Here is an 18,190-nt window from a genome sequence, read left to right as displayed (position 1 = left end):
GGATTTTCCAATTTGGATTTTCAATCGAAGCAGGAGGTAATACTTAGGGGAAGACCAACGCCGGAGCTAAAATGTTTGCTCCATCGAGACAGAGAGGCTTTTAAAGATGTAGGAAGATAAGGAAGCGTTCTACAATCAGGTCATCGCTGCTTTTGTTCAGAAGGAGCGGCACATGGACTTCATTTATAAGTAAAGGTAAGACCATAATAACTTTTTTTTAATTAAATGTGCTTTTTGTGCGCTACAGGTTGTATGTGTAAAGCATTTGTATGTGAATGACGATAGGAGGTTTCAGTGGCGAAACTTTTTTTTGTGTTTACATCAATGTTATGGGCTGGTTATAAAGATATATCTAGTTTAAATAAAAATGTAAATTTATAGATGATCTCGGATGATGCCGGTGTAGTGTGCATGTGTAACCCATATTTGCGTAGAGGAAGAGTTGGCGAGTGAGGAGAGGAAAGGAGTTAAGGCTGATTTATGGTTCCGCGTTACACCAACGCAGATTACGGCGTAGGGTACGCGGCGACGCGTACCCTACGGCGTCGATTTAACGCGGAACCATAATTCAGGCTTGAGAGTTGAACTGTTGTTATTAATTAATGACTTTGCCCAGCGGAAGGCCCGGAAAGTCAAACTGTAATTGTAAGTAATGACCCATTATTATTAATATTTGTTATAGTGATAGTGTATCACTAGTTTGTTTGTGTTTATGATGTTTTTATTTGTGGTTTATTCTCAGCTGTTGCCACTGCCGGTGTTCTGTCACACACCGGCGCACTGTGTGCGTTATGCTGCTGGTTATATGTGTTTTTTGTTGTGTTTATGCGCTATGATTGTTTTTATGTGGTGTTCCGCCGTGTCACCAATGTGCTTGTGCCAATGTGCTTGTGTTATTGATGTGGATTTTTTTTTAAACATATCTATCTGCGCTGTGGTTGTGTTAAGAGTTAAAGCTGTCAGTAGTGCCCATTGTCATTTGAATCGTGATGCATCTGCTGTGAGATTGCGTCAATCACAGCGTGTCTGTTTTGCATTGTGATGGGCAGGGCCCGGTTTAATGATCTTTCATCGGGGCCCGGTGCTGAGTTGTTTCGCCACTGGGAGGTTTTAAACATAACCAGTTAACTGCTGCCATTCAAATGGTGAATACGTTGCTCTGGAGGGTTCATATGCTTGTAAATCTGACTGATGAAGTCAGTGCCTCCCCATCCATGAATCTCACCGCACGTCACTGGCATACACTGTGCGATATTTTAAATCGTTTGATTTAGCCCCATCTCACACTGCACGACTAGATCGCGGAGTTCAAAATTTCACAGCCAACGATTTATGGTCTCACACTGCTGTCCGAAAATGCGGTCTTTTATTCTGCTATTAAAACATGATTTGTAATGTGAATTTGCAACACTTTAAACTACAAATAATAGTTTTTGACGTGACATCAGAGATTGCGCATGCTCTCTGCGAAAGGATGAGGCAAATCGGGTCGTAGCACGACCAGGATTTCAAACACGTTTGATTTTCTTGCGAGCTCACGATCCGTAATCGGGAGCTCGTCGTGAGGTGTTAATCTCTCGTCGTGAGGTGTTAATCTCTCGTCGTTACCCCACGTTTACTGCACGACGCACGACCAACGATTGGGTCAAAATCGGGCCCGATCCAAAAAATAGTCGCACGACTGGAAAATCAGCTCAAAACGAGCCGATAATCGCACAGTGTATGCCCGGCTTTAGAGGAATCCTATCATATATCCACATTCACTATCAATAGTGCTGAAATATATATAAATACATATAAAGAGTCAAAACACGGACGCACGTCTGATCCGAGTGGTCGGATCCCGACCCCCTGAAGCGGCACATTGTTGTTTTCAGCATTTCATTGGCTGTACAATGTGCCAGTCATCAGCACGATTGCTGCAATTGGCTCATTTCTTTCATGACAAAAGGGAGACATGGGCTTCATTTCCATACAGGCGCTCATTGGCTGTTGTGGGCTGTGGAGAGGACAGGGAAGCTTCTATTGGTCGGATGAGCTGTCAATCAAAAGGAGGGGACAGGGAAGCTCCTATTGGTCGAATGAGCTGTCAATCAAAAGGAGGGGACAGGGAAGCTCCTGTATGGTCGGATGGGCTGTCACTGCATTTTGAGATCAGGATCTTTGATCTGGAGACGTGCAAAGCGGAGTTACAGACAACAGTTTTGACTTCTTTCTCGACATTTTGACTTCATTTTCGAAATTGTACTTCAACATTAATCTCGACATTTCGATTTTTTTCTCAAAGTGCATAATGAAAAAAAGTTTTCCTCCTCTAAAATATTATTTTTATTTTTAGGAGGTCTCAGTTCAGGACTCGGAGCGTTAACCTCTCGAGGACGGAGTCAGAGCAGAGGTAGGTGTTTCCGGGTGGAGGGAGTTCTAACGGAGGGAAGGACCGGCGGGTGGAGGGAGGATGGAGCGAGCTCTAACGGACGTGTTGTGTTTCCAGAGAGTGAGATCAGAACGCGGCTGCAGAGCGCCTCCCCTTCGGCCAGATGTGAGTAGCTACCGCCGCCTCCACGAACACCGTCCAGTCCAGCCTTAATGTCCCCCTGATGGGTTCATGTCCCCTGGTCTGTGTCTCAGGGACGGAGCTGGACGACGTGAAGCGTCTCCTGCGGGGCAACGGCTCCAGCAGCACCAGCCCCACCCAGTCGCCCAACAACACCCTGCCCATCCCCAGGAAGGCCAGCGTGGAGGCCAGGACGGAGGCCAGGACGGAGGCCAGGACGGAGGCCAGGACGGAGGCCAGGACGGAGGCCAGGACGGAGGCCAGGATGGAGAACAGGATGGAGAACAGGATGGAGAACAGGATGGAGAACAGGACGGAGGCCAGGATGGAGAACAGGATGGAGAACAGGACGTTGTCCGAGAGCACCGCAGGTCCCAGCCGCCGCCTCAGTTCACTTTATTTTGTGTAGAGGGACATCATACATTGATAATAATAATAATAATTAAAGTTGCAAGCAGCGATGAACTCGCACGTGCACTTTTCACCAATGAAGGTCAAGGACTAAAAACCGAGTCTGATGACATCACCACGACTCTTTATGTCAAACCATTCAAAAGTTATGGCAGAAAGTAGGAACTATCAAATATCGACCAATCAGATGAAGAGGGGGCACGCTTTTTGGCGCTTTTGACTGAGAAAAGTAATGCCCATCGTCGCAGGATGGTGATGCACATTTTGATGTATAACAACCTGGGTGCACGTTACAGTTCTGGCTGAATGAGTCAGCAGTGACTTCTGGTTGCCCCGGCAACAAGAACCTCTACTTCAGAACCTTCCGGTTTGGCCGTGAGAAAAACCCAGATTTTGGCTTCTGACAAGGTCTCAAATAACTCCGATTTGTGGTAAAACCGTAGCTCTTTGCAGGAAAAACATCGTGAGAGACACAGAAGCCAGCAGATTCTGACAATTTAAATTTTATTCAGATATTCCTTAAAATGAGTGAGTAAGCTCAGTGCGAAGACAGAGTGAGATTCTTTTGAAGAAAACGTTTGATAACATTGCAGTCAATGGGGACTGAGACAGGTATTGGCGCCGCTTTACCCCCCCCCCCCGTTTAAATTTTGTCTGCCTTTTACGGTTTGGCCGTGAGCTCGTGGCAGTATGTTAGAGTTCAGTTCATGTTATTGATTGGACGCTGCAGCTGAACGGACTGTCACAACATCACTGCAGTTTCATGACGGAGTGAAGACAGATTACAGATTAAACTCATGTTTCACTGCAGTGATGTTGTTACAGTCCGTTAAGCTGCAGCGTCCAAAAAAAAGCTGCGTCCAATCAATAACATAAACTGAACTTTAACATACCCCCCGCCCCCGCCCGAAATGAATAGGAAATAGGAAATAGAGAAAATAGTTTTCCACCCACTGTTTTAATTCCCAATTTCGATTTTCAAACACATCAATGAAATCGGAAAACGGATAACGGATAATGATCCGTTTTCCGTTTTTTATTTTCAAAACAAAAGATGGGAAACGGATTATTTTGGATTATGTCTTTATTTTTATTTTGTCATTTCAAAACAAAAAACGGATGGCCGCAAAGTACACGGACCCTAGGCAATAGTCAATGACAGGATAATTGAATGGAAAAACTGTCCCTCCGTCTGTCCCTGTCTGTCCCTGTCTGTCCCTCTCTGTCCTCACGTCCTCCTCTGTTTCAGACCAGTACGGCAGCGTGTGGTCCCAGGATGTGGGCGGGGGCTACAGTTTCACCCCCAGCCCCAACAACTTCTCCAGCACCGCCGCCGGCACCGCCGCGGGGCCCCTGTACCAGTCAGGTGAGTCCCGGGTCCCGCCCTCTAGGGCCCGTGTCCCGGTTGCCCCGGGAGACGGCCGCTTGAGTGACGCTGCCGTGTCTCCTGGTTGCCCCGGGCAACGGAGTGACGCTGCCGTGTCTCTGTGGTTGCCCCGGGCGACGGAGTGATGCTGCCGTGTCTCTGTGGTTGCCCCGGGCGACGGAGTGACGCTGCCGTGTCTCTGTGGTTGCCCCGGGCGACGGAGTGATGCTGCCGTGTCTCTGTGGTTGCCCCGGGCGACGGAGTGACGCTGCCGTGTCTCTGTGGTTGCCCCGGGCGACGGAGTGACGCTGCCGTGTCTCTGTGGTTGCAGGACTCCAGAACAACCTGACTCTCACTTCTACGTCGGTGAACGCCGGACTGACCGCCAGCAGCATCGGTGAGGCCCCGCCCACTCTGATGTCACAGACTCGTACCTAAGGCCCCGCCCACTCTGATGTCACAGCCTCGTACCTGAGGCCCCGCCCACTGTGATGTCACAGCCTCGTACCTGAGGCCCCGCCCACTCTGATGTCACAGCCTCGTACCTGAGGCCCCGCCCACTGTGATGTCACAGCCTCGTACCTGATGTCCGTCACCGCTGTCTTCTTCTCTCCACCTCAGGTCCGGTTTACGGCGTCCAGAACAACCTGACCAGCACCGGTCCGGCGGGCCTGACGCCCAGCGGGACCAGCAGCCCGATCGGTAACAGGCCCAGTTCTACCCTCAACGAGTCAATTCAATTCAATGTTATTTACATAACGTCTATTAAAACAGAAGTTGTCTCTAACCTCCTGAGACCCGGGCTTTTGTTTGATGTGCATTTTTTATGTCTCCTTACTATTTGGGATCAGTAGGACCTAATTTTTGTTGAAATTACATTTTTGCTTTCTATGTGCTGTTGAACTATGTCAAATCCAACGGTCTCACATGAGGACAATGGGTTTATTTCTCTCTATTTCTTGGTCCTGCCCTGCATCCTTGCACATCCTGGTCACGTTCTAATAATAACAATATAATACATTTTATTTGCAATATACTCAGCATTTTGAATGAAATAAAGTGCTACAGAGTAAAAACATGGCTATTAGGTTATATATCTATATCATCTATATTTATATATCATTTTCCATTTTTTATTTCCTATTACAAGCAAATAAAAACTTGCTCCACTGGCAGATTATTCTACTTATTTCTAGTGAAAACGTGCTTTAAACAAATGGAAATCTATAAACAAGTATTTTAAGTGTAATGAGACTTATTTTGACTAGAAATTGGACATTTGGGCAAGAAATAAAGACAAATGTTCTTGGAAAGAATTTACGTGTTTGCAGTGAAGATAGACCTGATGTCCTCAAACGAGTACTTCATGTTTACAGACGTTGTAGCTTGCTAATATTACTCAAATATATCAAAAAAGCATGCCATGTGAAGCTGCAGGCGTTATTGTGCATAAATATACTAGTTTCAATAATAAAATTAGGTTAGGATTTTTACCTTGTCCATATTTCTGTCGGGAGCTACCATAGAAGACTTTCATTGAGATCCCAGCCATCTTGTTTTTTCCCAAATGAGTGTAATTTCATTATGAGACCACTAGATGGTGCAGGCGGGGGTCCCGGATGAGGACAATGGGTCAATGTTCGTACAAATGAAGTATCATGGCGCAGAACAGCAGAAATGTAATGTCCTCATATGAGAACGCAGGGTCTCAGGAGGATAGGACAGTGGGATGATCAGAGGGGCTACAGGTGGAAGCAGCAGAGGGATGATCAAAGGGGGGGCTGCAGGTGGAAGCAGCAGTGGGATGATCAGATGGGGGGCTGCAGGTGGAAGCAGCAGTGGGATGATCAGAGGGGGGGCTGCAGGTGGAAGCAGCAGTGGGATGATCAGAGGGGGGGGCTGCAGGTGGAAGCAGCAGTGGGATGATCAGAGGGGGGGCTGCAGGTGGAAGCAGCAGTGGGATGATCAGAGGGGGGGGCTGCAGGTGGAAGCAGCAGTGGGATGATCAGAGGGGGGGCTGCAGGTGGAAGCAGCGGTGGGATGATCAGAGGGGGGGCTGCAGGTGGAAGCAGCAGAGGGATGATCAGGGGGTGGGCTGCAGGTGGAAGCAGCGGTGGGATGATCAGGGGGGGGCTGCAGGTGGAAGCAGCGGTGGGATGATCAGGGGGGAGCTGCAGGTGGAAGCAGCAGTGGGATGATCAGAGGGGGGACTGCAGGTGGAAGCAGCAGTGGGATGATCAGAGGGGGGGCAGGTGGAAGCAGCAGTGGGATGATCAGAGGGGGACTGCAGGTGGAAGCAGCAGTGGGACGATCAGAGGGGGGGGGCTGCAGGTGGAAGCAGCAGTGGGATGATCAGAGGGGGGGGGGGCTGCAGGTGGAAGCAGCGGTGGGATGATCAGAGGGGGGACTGCAGGTGGAAGCAGCAGTGGGATGATCAGAGGGGGGGGCTGCAGGTGGAAGCAGCAGTGGGATGATCAGAGGGGGGGCTGCAGGTGGAAGCAGCAGTGGGATGATCAGAGGGGGGCTGCAGATGGAAGCAGCAGAGGGATGATCAGAGGGGGGGGCTGCAGGTGGAAGCAGCAGAGGGATGATCAGAGGGGGGGCTGCAGGTGGAAGCAGCAGTGGGATGATCAGAGGGGGCTGCAGGTGGAAGCAGCAGTGGGATGATCAGAGGGGGGGCTGCAGATGGAAGCAGCAGTGGGATGATCAGAGGGGGCTGCAGGTGGAAGCAGCAGTGGGATGATCAGAGGGGGGGCTGCAGGTGGAAGCAGCAGTGGGATGATCAGAGGGGGGACTGCAGGTGGAAGCAGCAGTGGGATGATCAGAGGGGGGGCTGCAGGTGGAAGCAGCAGTGGGATGATCAGAGGGGGGGCTGCAGGGGGAAGCAGCAGAGGGATGATCAGAGGGGGCTGCAGGTGGAAGCAGCAGTGGGATGATCAGAGGGGGGGCTGCAGGTGGAAGCAGCAGTGGGATGATCAGAGGGGGGGCTGCAGGTGGAAGCAGCAGTGGGATGATCAGAGGGGGGGCTGCAGGTGGAAGCAGCAGTCGGATGATCAGAGGGTGGGGCTGCAGGTCAGCATGCAGCTCCTAAAACTCTGGCCTGCAAACATACACAAAAGAGCAAAAGGGGTGGGGGGTTTCAATAACTGCATTTATTTAACCTCAGATGGTAAACTAACTAGACCGTCTACTAACTTAGCGATAATGCTTTTCATACTGTAATTAGTGACCGATTAATTTTAAAGTTGTGACAATATCGGCAAAGTGCTAAAAAGCATTTCTGTCTGTTCTTTTCTTTGTTTTCTAGATTGGAACAAAGTCTTTGGGAAAAATATGGTTATTTTATATGAATAAATGATCTTGCTGGAATCATGAGTATATAAGCGAGATGCGCTTTTTTCCCTTCCTCATAATTGTATCAGCTACTTTGATTATTTGGTTGAAGCTTTTTTTTTTTCCCTTCATAAAAATGAAAGTCACCCCCAGTTTCCATTTATTGATCATTGCGTCTTCGTTATTCCCAGTTTACGGCGTCCAGAAGAACGTGTCCGGACTGGGACTGAGCTCAGCAGCAGGTGAGCAGGAACCCACCGGTTCCCCTAGAACCGGTTCCCTGACGGGCGGTTAGTGACGTGGAGTTGTGCAGTCGGATCTCACCGCACAAACCCGTCCTGTGGTCTCTCCGGCAGGACGACCCAGCAGCCCGGCGGTCGGCGGCCCGGCTAGCGGCCCGGCTAGCGGCCCGGTCGGCCTCGACGGGAAGGACTTCAACTTCACGTTCACTGAGAAGGACAACGCTCTGATCAAGAAGGAGGCGGAGCGGCTCGTCACGGCCAAAGACACCGGGAAGCAGTTCCTGACCAGCAGCTCCGGTACCAGAACTCACCGCTGCACGGACCGGTCCAACTGGACGGATCTGAACATCTCACAAACACCAGATTAATTCACAATCAGACATGAATCAGACATTTCATCGTTCCATGCAGTGGCGTCAATTCGGTCAAAGTAGAAAAATCTGCCAGTGGAACAAGATTTATCTTCTCATTACAAGCAAAAAAATCTTGTTCCATTGGCAGATTTTTCTACTTATTTTAAGTGAAAATCTACTTGAAAAAGGTGAAAATGGTTGTTTTTGAGTCTTGTCTTAAATGTAATGAGATTTAAAAAAAAAAAAAAATGAGACTAAAAATGAGACATTTTAACTAGAAATAAGACAAATATTCTTGTTAAGATTTTGAGTTTTTGCAGTGTATAATAACTAGTGAAATCGATCATGTTGTTCTTATTTGCATTTGTAGTTATTCCATAAATGTATTTAAAAAAATCGAACATTTACATTTAACCCTTGAAGCAAAGGTGTGGCGGCTGCCGTACCTTCATACCCAATTAACGCCCCCGGTTCCATGAAACATACCGGGTTACTTTGAATTTGGTTGCAGCAACACGTCCCAGAGAGGTTGGACAGGAAGGTTCTGGGAAGGTTCTGGGAAGGTTCTGGGAAGGTTCTGCCACTGACGAGGTCACGACCTCATGGCTCGGTTTTAATGTGAAGCGGCATGTAAACGACTCTCCGTTGTGTCTCGCAGCTTCCTACTCCGACGACTCTCTGAAGAGAGAGAAGCAGAAGTTTTCGTCCGTGGACGAGGGAACGGAGATGAAAGGTGAGCTAATCTGACTGAGCTAATACCTCATCACCTCAGCTTTAGCGGCGGCCAGACGCCGACGTTCGCTAACCTGACTGAGCTAATACCTCATCACCTCAGCTTTAGCGGCGGCCAGACGCTGAAGTTCGCTAACCTGACTGAGCTAATACCTCATCACCTCAGCTTTAGCGGTGGCCAGACGCCGACGTTCGCTAACCTGACTGAGTTAATACCTCATCACCTCAGCTTTAGCGGTGGCAGGACACCGATGTTCGCTAACCTGACTGAGCTAATACCTCATCACCTCAGCTTTAGCGGCGGCCAGACGCCGACGTTCGCTAACCTGACTGAGTTAATACCTCATCACCTCAGCTTTAGCGGTGGCAGGACACCGATGTTCGCTAACCTGACTGAGCTAATACCTCATCACCTCAGCGTTAGCGGCGGCCAGACGCCGACGTTCGCTAACCTGACTCCTTCTTCTGTTTCTCTTTAAGCCTCCACCCTGAGAGTCTCCACCAAGGACAAGGCCACCTATGCAGGTAAGTAGCTACTACTACTACAGGTACAGGTAGCTGGACACAAGTCTGGTCTTTAGGGAAAGGTCTTTAGGGAAAGGTCTGATCTTTAGGGAAAGGTCTGGTCTTTAGGAAAAGGTTCGGCCTTTAGGGAAAGGTCTGGTCTTTATTGAAAGGTCTGGTCTTTAGGGAAAGGTCCGGTCTTTAGGAAAAGGTCCGGTCTTTAGGAAAAGGTCTGGTCTTTAGGGAAAGGTCTGGTCTTTAGGGAAAGGTCCGGTCTTTAGGAAAAGGTCCGGTCTTTAGGAAAAGGTCTGGTCTTTAGGGAAAGATTCGGTCTTTACGGAAAGGTCCGGTCTTTAGGGAAAGGTCCGGTCTTTAGGGAAAGGTCCGGTCTTTAGGGAAAGGTCCATCTTTAGGGAAAAGTCCGGTCTTTAGGGAAAGGTCCGGTCTTTAGGGAAAGATCTGGTCTTTAGGGAAAGGTCTGGTCTTTAGGGAAAGGTCTGGTCTTTAGGGAAAGATTTGGTCTTTAGGGAAAGGTCCGGTCTTTAGGGAAAGGTCTGGTCTTTAGGGAAAGGTCTGGTCTTTAGGGAAAGGTCTGGTCTTTAGAGAAAGGTCTGGTCTTTAGGGAAAGATTCAGTCTTTAGGGAAAGGTCTGGTCTCTAGGGAAAGGTCTGGTCTTTAGGGAAAGGTCCATCTTTAGGGAAAGGTCCGGTCTTTAGGGAAAGGTCCATCTTTAGGGAAAGGTCCGGTCTTTAGGGAAAGGTCCGGTCTTTAGGGAAAGATCTGGTCTTTAGGGAAAGATCTGGTCTTTAGGGAAAGGTCTGGTCTTTATTGAAAGATCTGGTCTTTAGGGAAAGGTCCAGTCTTTAGAGAAAGGTCTGGTCTTTAGGGAAAGGTCCGGTCTTTAGGGAAAGGTCCGGTCTTTAGGGAAATGTCCATCTTTAGGGAAAGGTCCGGTCTTTAGGGAAAGGTCCATCTTTAGGGAAAGGTCTGGTCTTTAGAGAAAGGTCTGGTCTTTAGGGAAAGATTCAGTCTTTAGGGAAAGGTCCGGTCTTTAGGGAAAGGTCCAGTCTTTAGAGAAAGGTCTGGTCTTTAGGGAAAGGTCCGGTCTTTAGGGAAAGGTCCGGTCTTTAGGGAAAGGTCCGGTCTTTAGGGAAAGGTCTGGTCTTTAGGGAAAGATCTGGTCTTTAGGGAAAGGTCTGGTCTTTAGGGAAAGGTCTGGTCTTTAGGGAAAGGTCTGGTCTTTAGGGAAAGGTCCATCTTTAGGGAAAGGTCCGGTCTTTAGGGAAAGGTCCGGTCTTTAGGGAAAGGACCGGTCTTTAGGGAAAGATTCGGTCTTTAGAGAAAGGTCTGGTCTTTAGGGAAAGGTCTGGTCTTTAGGGAAAGGTCCATCTTTAGGGAAAGGTCTGGTCTTTAGGGAAAGGTCTGGTCTTTAGGGAAAGGTCTGGTCTTTAGAGAAAGGTCCGGTCTTTAGGGAAAGGTCCGGTCTTTAGGGAAAGGTCTGGTCTTTAGGGAAAGATCTTTAGGGAAAGGACTGTTCTTTAGGGAAAGGTCTGGTCTTTAGGGAAAGGACTGGTCTTTAGGGAAAGGTCCATCTTTAGGGAAAGGTCTGGTCTTTAGGGAAAGGTCTTTAGGGAAAGGTCTGTTCTTTAGGGAAAGGTCTGGTCTTTAGGGAAAGGACTGGTCTTTAGGGAAAGGTCTGGTCTTTAGGGAAAGGACTGGTCTTTAGGGAAAGGTCCATCTTTAGGGAAAGGTCTGGTCTTTAGGGAAAGGTCTTTAGGGAAAGGTCTGTTCTTTAGGGAAAGGTCTGGTCTTTAGGGAAAGGACTGGTCTTTAGGGAAAGGTCCATCTTTAGGGAAAGGTCTTTAGGGAAAGGTCTGGTCTTTAGGGAAAGGACTGGTCTTTAGGGAAAGGTCCATCTTTAGGGAAAGGTCTGGTCTTTAGGGAAAGGTCTTTAGGGAAAGGTCTGTTCTTTAGGGAAAGGTCTGGTCTTTAGGGAAAGGTCTTTAGGGAAAGGTCTAGTCTTTAGGAAAAGGTCTAGTCTTTAGGGAAAGGTCTGGTCTTTAGGGAAAGGTCCGGTCTTTAGGGAAAGGTCTGGTCTTTAGAGAAAGGTCTGGTCTTTAGGGAAAGGTCTGGTCTTTAGGGAAAGGTCTGGTCTTTAGGGAAAGGTCCGGTCTTTAGGGAAAGGTCCGGTTTTTAGGGAAAGATTCAGTCTTTAGGGAAAGGTCCGGTCTTTAGGGAAAGGTCCATCTTTAGGGAAAGGTCCGGTCTTTAGGGAAAGGTCCGGTCTTTAGGGAAAGGTCCGGTCTTTAGAGAAAGGTTTGGTCTTTAGGGAAAGGTCTGGTCTTTAGAGAAAGGTCTGGTCTTTAGGGAAAGATTCAGTCTTTAGGGAAAGATTCGGTCTTTAGGGAAAGATCTGGTCTTTAAGGAAAGGTCTGGTCTTTAGGGAATGGTCTGGTCTTTAGGGAAAGGTCCAGTCTTTAGAGAAAGGTCTGGTCTTTAGGGAAAGGTCTGGTCTTAAGGGAAAGGTCTGGTCTTTAGGGAAAGGTCTTTAGGGAAAGGTCTAGTCTTTAGGAAAAGGTCTAGTCTTTAGGGAAAGGTCTTTAGGGAAAGGTCTGGTCTTTAGGGAAAGGTCTGGTCTTTAGGGAAAGGTCCGGTCTTTAGGGAAAGGTCTGGTCTTTAGAGAAAGGTCTGGTCTTTAGGGAAAGGTCTGGTCTTTAGGGAAAGGTCCGGTCTTTAGGGAAAGGTCTGGTCTTTAGGGAAAGATTCAGTCTTTAGGGAAAGATTCGGTCTTTAGGGAAAGATCTGGTCTTTAAGGAAAGGTCTGGTCTTTAGGGAAAGGTCCGGTCTTTAGGGAAAGGTCCGGTCTTTAGGGAAAGGTCCATCTTTAGGGAAAGGTCCGGTCTTTAGGGAAAGGTCCATCTTTAGGGAAAGGTCTGGTCTTTAGAGAAAGGTCTGGTCTTTAGGGAAAGATTCGGTCTTTAGGGAAAGGTCCGGTCTTTAGGGAAAGGTCCAGTCTTTAGAGAAAGGTCTGGTCTTTAGGGAAAGGTCCGGTCTTTAGGGAAAGGTCCGGTCTTTAGGGAAAGGTCCGGTCTTTAGGGAAAGGTCTGGTCTTTAGGGAAAGATTCAGTCTTTAGAGAAAGGTCTGGTCTTTAGGGAAAGGTCTGGTCTTTAGGGAAAGGTCTGGTCTTTAGGGAAAGGTCTGGTCTTTAGGGAAAGGTCCATCTTTAGGGAAAGGTCTGGTCTTTAGAGAAAGGTCTGGTCTTTAGGGAAAGGTCTTTAGGGAAAGGTCCGGTCTTTAGGGAAAGGTCCGGTCTTTAGGGAAAGGACCGGTCTTTAGGGAAAGATTCGGTCTTTAGAGAAAGGTCTGGTCTTTAGGGAAAGGTCTGGTCTTTAGGGAAAGATCTGGTCTTTAGGGAAAGGTCTGGTCTTTAGGGAAAGGTCTGGTCTTTAGGGAAAGGTCTGGTCTTTAGAGAAAGGTCCGGTCTTTAGGGAAAGGTCTGGTCTTTAGGGAAAGGACTGGTCTTTAGGGAAAGGTCCGGTCTTTAGGGAAAGGTCTTTAGGGAAAGGTCTGGTCTTTAGGGAAAGGTCTGGTCTTTAGGGAAAGGTCTGGTCTTTAGAGAAAGGTCCGGTCTTTAGGGAAAGGTCTGGTCTTTAGGGAAATGTCCGGTCTTTAGGGAAAGGTCCGGTCTTTAGGGAAAGGTCCGGTCTTTAGGGAAAGGTCTGGTCTTTAGGGAAAGGTCTGGTCTTTAGGGAAAGATCTTTAGGGAAAGGACTGTTCTTTAGGGAAAGGTCTGGTCTTTAGGGAAAGGACTGGTCTTTAGGGAAAGGTCCGGTCTTTAGGGAAAGGTCTTTAGGGAAAGGTCTGGTCTTTAGGGAAAGGTCCATCTTTAGGGAAAGGTCTGGTCTTTAGGGAAAGGTCCATCTTTAGGGAAAGGTCTGGTCTTTAGGGAAAGGTCTTTAGGGAAAGGACTGTTCTTTAGGGAAAGGTCTGGTCTTTAGGGAAAGGTCTTTAGGGAAAGGTCTGGTCTTTAGGGAAAGGTCTGGTCTTTAGGGAAAGGACTGGTCTTTAGGGAAAGGTCCATCTTTAGGGAAAGGTCTTTAGGGAAAGGACTGTTCTTTAGGGAAAGGTCTGGTCTTTAGGGAAAGGTCTTTAGGGAAAGGTCTAGTCTTTAGGAAAAGGTCTAGTCTTTAGGGAAAGGTCTGGTCTTTAGGGAAAGGTCTGGTCTTTAGGGAAAGGTCCGGTCTTTAGGGAAAGGTCTGGTCTTTAGGGAAAGGTCCGGTCTTTAGGGAAAGGTCTGGTCTTTAGAGAAAGGTCTGGTCTTTAGGGAAAGGTCTGGTCTTTAGGGAAATGTCTGGTCTTTAGGGAAAGGTCCGGTCTTTAGGGAAAGGTCTGGTCTTTAGAGAAAGGTCCGGTCTTTAGGGAAAGGTCCGGTTTTTAGGGAAAGATTCAGTCTTTAGGGAAAGATTCTGTCTTTAGGGAAAGATCTGGTCTTTAAGGAAAGGTCTGGTCTTTAGGGAAAGGTCCGGTCTTTAGGGAAAGGTCCGGTCTTTAGGGAAAGGTCTGGTCTTTAGGGAAAGGTTCGGTCTTTAGGGAAAGGTCTGGTCTTTAGGGAAAGGTCCGGTCTTTAGGGAAAGGTCCGGTCTTTAGGGAAAGGTCTGGTCTTTAGGGAAAGGTCCGGTTTTTAGGGAAAGGTCTGGTCTTTAGGGAAATGTCTGGTCTTTAGGGAAAGGTCTGGTGTTTAGGGAAAGGTCTGGTCTTTAGGGAAAGGTCTGGTCTTTAGGGAAAGGTCTGGTCTTTAGGGAAAGGTCCGGTCTTTAGGGAAAGGTCCGGTCTTTAGGGAAAGGTCTGGTCTTTAGGGAAAGGTCTGGTCTTTAGGGAAAGGTCTGGTCTTTAGGGAAAGGTCTGGTCTTTAGGGAAAGGTCTGGTCTTTAGGGAAAGGTCCGGTCTTTAGAGAAACGTCTGGTCTTAGAGGTTAGAGGTGATTATTAAAGGTGAGTTGAATCGGTGGTGAGTTGCCGTGACTCCACCCTGATGACGCCGGTTCCAGCGGTGCCGGTTCCAGTGGTGCCGGTTCCAGCGGTGCCGGTTCCAGCAATGCTGGTTCCAGTGATGCCGGTTCCAGCGGTGCCAGTTTCCAGCGGTGCCGGTTCCAGCGGTGCCGTTTCCAGCGGTGCCGTTTCCAGCGGTGCCGTCTGATTGGACGATCTTGTCGTCCTCAGAGATCCGGACGGACGAGTCGGGCCTGGGATGCCTGTCCTGCTGCAGCTGGTGGAAGTGGCTGCTGGGTCTCCTGCTGGGCCTGCTGCTGCTGCTGGGGCTGCTGGCCGGACTCATCGCCTTAGGTAGGACCACCGTCCTCCATCCTCTGTCCTCCCTTTCCTCCTCTGTCCTCTCCGTCAATTCAATTCAATTAGTTACCAAATAGTTACCATGTTTTACCTGGCAATTGGCAGGTACTTACCTTGTAGTTACTTGCCCAATAATTCTATTTCCTAAGTATTTACCCAATAAGTACAGACATTTTTACCTGGCTTTTACTCAGTAATTAAAGTGAAACTGGACTGTAAAAGAAAGCGTGTGTTGTTTCCATAATATTACCTGGTACGTACTTAGAAATAATTCATGTAATTTCAGAGTAATTACATGGTAAATTGACTGGTAGTTACCAATATTAACCTAGTAAATACCTGTAATTTCCCTCATAGTTCCCATCTAATGTCTTTGTAATTACCTAGTAATGTTTAGTTTAAACAACCAGGTATTTACCATGTAATTACATGGTAAATACACATAATTACCATGTTATTACATGGTAAATACACATAATTACATGGTACAAGAAAATAAGTAATAATTACTTTGTACTTACTGGGTAAATTACCCGGTATTTACCATGTAATTACCTTGTAAATACAAGTTACTACTAGGTAATTACAGTGTAATTACCATGGTATTACCTGGTTATTACTGTACTGTAAAAGAAAGGGTTACCTAATCTCCACCATTCGTCCCCGCAGCAAATTAATACCAGAATCAGAACCAGCAGACAAAGGAGACGAGATATGACATTCATTCCAACAAAACACAAAATTAAAAGACACGACTGAGCTAGATAAAAATCATTAAGCAATAAAACATGTTACCACTGATAAAACAGTAATTAAGTGACCATAAAGTTAAAGTGCTAACTGCTTAAGTGCTAGGGTTCAGTGGTTCCTAGGGGGCGCGGCGAGGTTGGAAGGTAGATTAATTTAAAAAAAAAAAAATTAAGATTATTTATTTCTTTAAGATTTTGCCTTCAACACATATGTGCAGTGAGAGAGAGACAGGAAATAGGGGGAAGAGAGAAGGGGAATGACATGAAGTGATGGTCTGGCCAGCGGGAATCTAACCGGGGACCTGCTGCTTCAGGTCCCACAACTACCCGGTGCTACTGAGGAAGATGCATGTGGTAATCTCTCCCTGCAACCGGGTTGAGAGGATCTGTAACATGAACAAGCCCACCCCACTCACTGGAAAGGTGTGGGAATTAAAGCTGACATTTTTGCAGAGCAATTGTTGAAATTTTGATTATTTGTTCAGCTGTTGCTGCTGGGTTTTTTTCCACAGGGAGTTATTTTGGGAAAAAAATATGTTGAAAGTAATGCATACTGTAGAATGAAGCAAGCCCACTCACTGAAAACATGTGGGGATTAAATGTGTAATTTTTGTAGAGAAAATGTTCAGATTTTTTTTTTTATAATAATAATAATATAATATATATTTTTTTTTTTGGACAGTTAATGGACAGTTTTTTCGCACATATGTTTTTATATATGAAATAAATTGCAGTCGCATTCGAAAATTCTGTTACGTACAAAAGGGGCCTGGCAAAAAAAGTTTGGGAACCACTGCTATAGTTTGTAAAGTTCTAATCCCTATTGCACATTTCTGTCTCACACTGACATGTGTTGCTGATGTTACTGCACAAGTTAATATTATAGCTACATATTTGTTATCATGTATGGACCGTTGTACATTTGTATAAATACTAAATGTGTGTAATGATCCAGTATCGATGCTCGTTGGTTCTGCAGCTGAACCCGTCTCTCGTCTCCAGGTGACGAGGTCCGGCGTCTCAAGGACCGGGTCGAGGCCCTGGAGGCGCTCACCGGAACCGCGGTGGCCCGGTCCAGCCGCCTGGCGTCCTCCGGCGTCAACATCATCGACCCGCTGGACTCGGCCTACGCGGGCCGGGCCGGGCCCGGGGCCGGGTCCACGCTGACCCGCTCCGACAACGGGATCAACCTGGGCGCCGCCGGGCCGCTAGGGGGCGCCGCCGGACCCGGGACCGGGCTGGACCTGCAGAGGACGGTCCAGCAGCTGGTCCGGACCGAGCTCCAGTCCGGTCCTGTGAGAGGTCCGGAACCACAACCAGAACCAGAACCGCCGGTGCACCTGGTACCGGGTCTGAACCAGCACTAACGCCGTGTTTTCTTCCCAGAATCCCTGGCATTTTCCCTGAAGGGCGAGAGAGGAGAACCCGGACCCAAAGGTATGACCCGCCCCCCGTACAGGCCCCGCCCCCTCACACAGACCCCGCCCCGTACAGGCCCCGCCCCCTCATAAGGCCCCGCCCCCTCACACAGACCCCGCCCCCTCATAAGGCCCCGCCTGTCATTCCCCGATTTGAGTCACACTTGCGCAGTGGCGTCCAACATCGTCGGCCATCTTGGAAAGCAACATACGGCAACACCACTTGGACAAACTACAGTTACGTCGCCAGACTTGATAGACAAGATCTAAACACACACTTGTTTTGATACACATGATGAAGCATTGTGACAGCACGTGGCCCCCTGCAGGGACAACGACGCCTTGCAGGTTGCCCCAGCCTCATACCCCCGCTTGAGATCATACCCCCGCTTGACGCATTGTCAATCAAGTTCCAGCTTCCTGAGGACCCCTGCAGGGACGAGAACTTGCAGGCGGCTCCAGTCTCATTCAGTGCTCCAGACACATTGTCACGCAAGTTCCGGCGTCCTGAATCCCTGCTGAGACGACACCGTGGAAGTGGCTTTGACTTCCAGCTCCTGCAGAGACGAGGACTTGATCCACGGATGATACCATATATGGACTTCCTGACTCCTCAGGGGGTTGTTCCAAACTGAAAGATCTCTCACTTGGCTTGTTTCTTCTTCTATAAAAACCCTGTTGTAAAATCTCTCTGGGTCGGTACATCAACCAGACACTCGTCTGTGTAGGTCTGCTCACCGCCGGCTGAATAAAACTCACTACTCACAAGCGGACTTCATAACTGGTTTTGATAAATTCCTCAACACACACTACTCAAAATAAGTTAGGGATATTATTATTTACATGATTGCTTTTCCTATTTGGTCTGAATTTTAATGAAATAATAATAATGACAACCCTCTCTACTTCTCCACTGACTGACTGATTTCCTGCTGAAACAGCGAAAAGTGGTAATGACAGTTTGTCCAAGTGGTGTTGCCGTATGTTGCTTTCCAAGATGGCCCATGATGTTGGACGCGACTGCGCATGTGTGACTCAAATCGGGTAATGACACTGCCCCGTACAGGCCCCGCCCCCATACAGGCCCCGCCCCCGTACAGGCCCCGCCCCGATACAGGCCCCGCCCCCGTACAGGCCCCGCCCCCGTACAGGCCCCGCCCCCATACAGGCCCCGCCCCC

General features: G+C 48.2%; 1 protein-coding gene across 1 annotated transcript in view; it reads left to right on the top strand.

The window, feature by feature from the left end:
* LOC133449325 (collagen alpha-1(I) chain-like) overlaps positions 1-18,190 on the top strand; it is a 72,185-nt gene that overhangs the window by 14,139 nt on the left and 39,856 nt on the right. Inside the window, exons 4-16 of the mRNA XM_061728468.1 lie at positions 2,339-2,395; positions 2,492-2,539; positions 2,629-2,925; positions 4,215-4,331; positions 4,663-4,728; positions 4,953-5,033; positions 7,856-7,906; positions 8,021-8,203; positions 8,918-8,992; positions 9,472-9,516; positions 14,716-14,838; positions 16,596-16,895; positions 16,980-17,030. Of these exons, the coding sequence (XP_061584452.1) occupies positions 2,339-2,395; positions 2,492-2,539; positions 2,629-2,925; positions 4,215-4,331; positions 4,663-4,728; positions 4,953-5,033; positions 7,856-7,906; positions 8,021-8,203; positions 8,918-8,992; positions 9,472-9,516; positions 14,716-14,838; positions 16,596-16,895; positions 16,980-17,030 (1,494 nt within the window). The remainder of the gene's footprint in view (positions 1-2,338; positions 2,396-2,491; positions 2,540-2,628; positions 2,926-4,214; positions 4,332-4,662; positions 4,729-4,952; positions 5,034-7,855; positions 7,907-8,020; positions 8,204-8,917; positions 8,993-9,471; positions 9,517-14,715; positions 14,839-16,595; positions 16,896-16,979; positions 17,031-18,190) is intronic.

The sequence above is a fragment of the Cololabis saira genome, chromosome 1 (assembly GCF_033807715.1).
Source record: "Cololabis saira isolate AMF1-May2022 chromosome 1, fColSai1.1, whole genome shotgun sequence".
NCBI lineage: Eukaryota > Metazoa > Chordata > Actinopteri > Beloniformes > Belonidae > Cololabis > Cololabis saira.
This window is presented reverse-complemented; position numbering and strand designations above follow the sequence as displayed.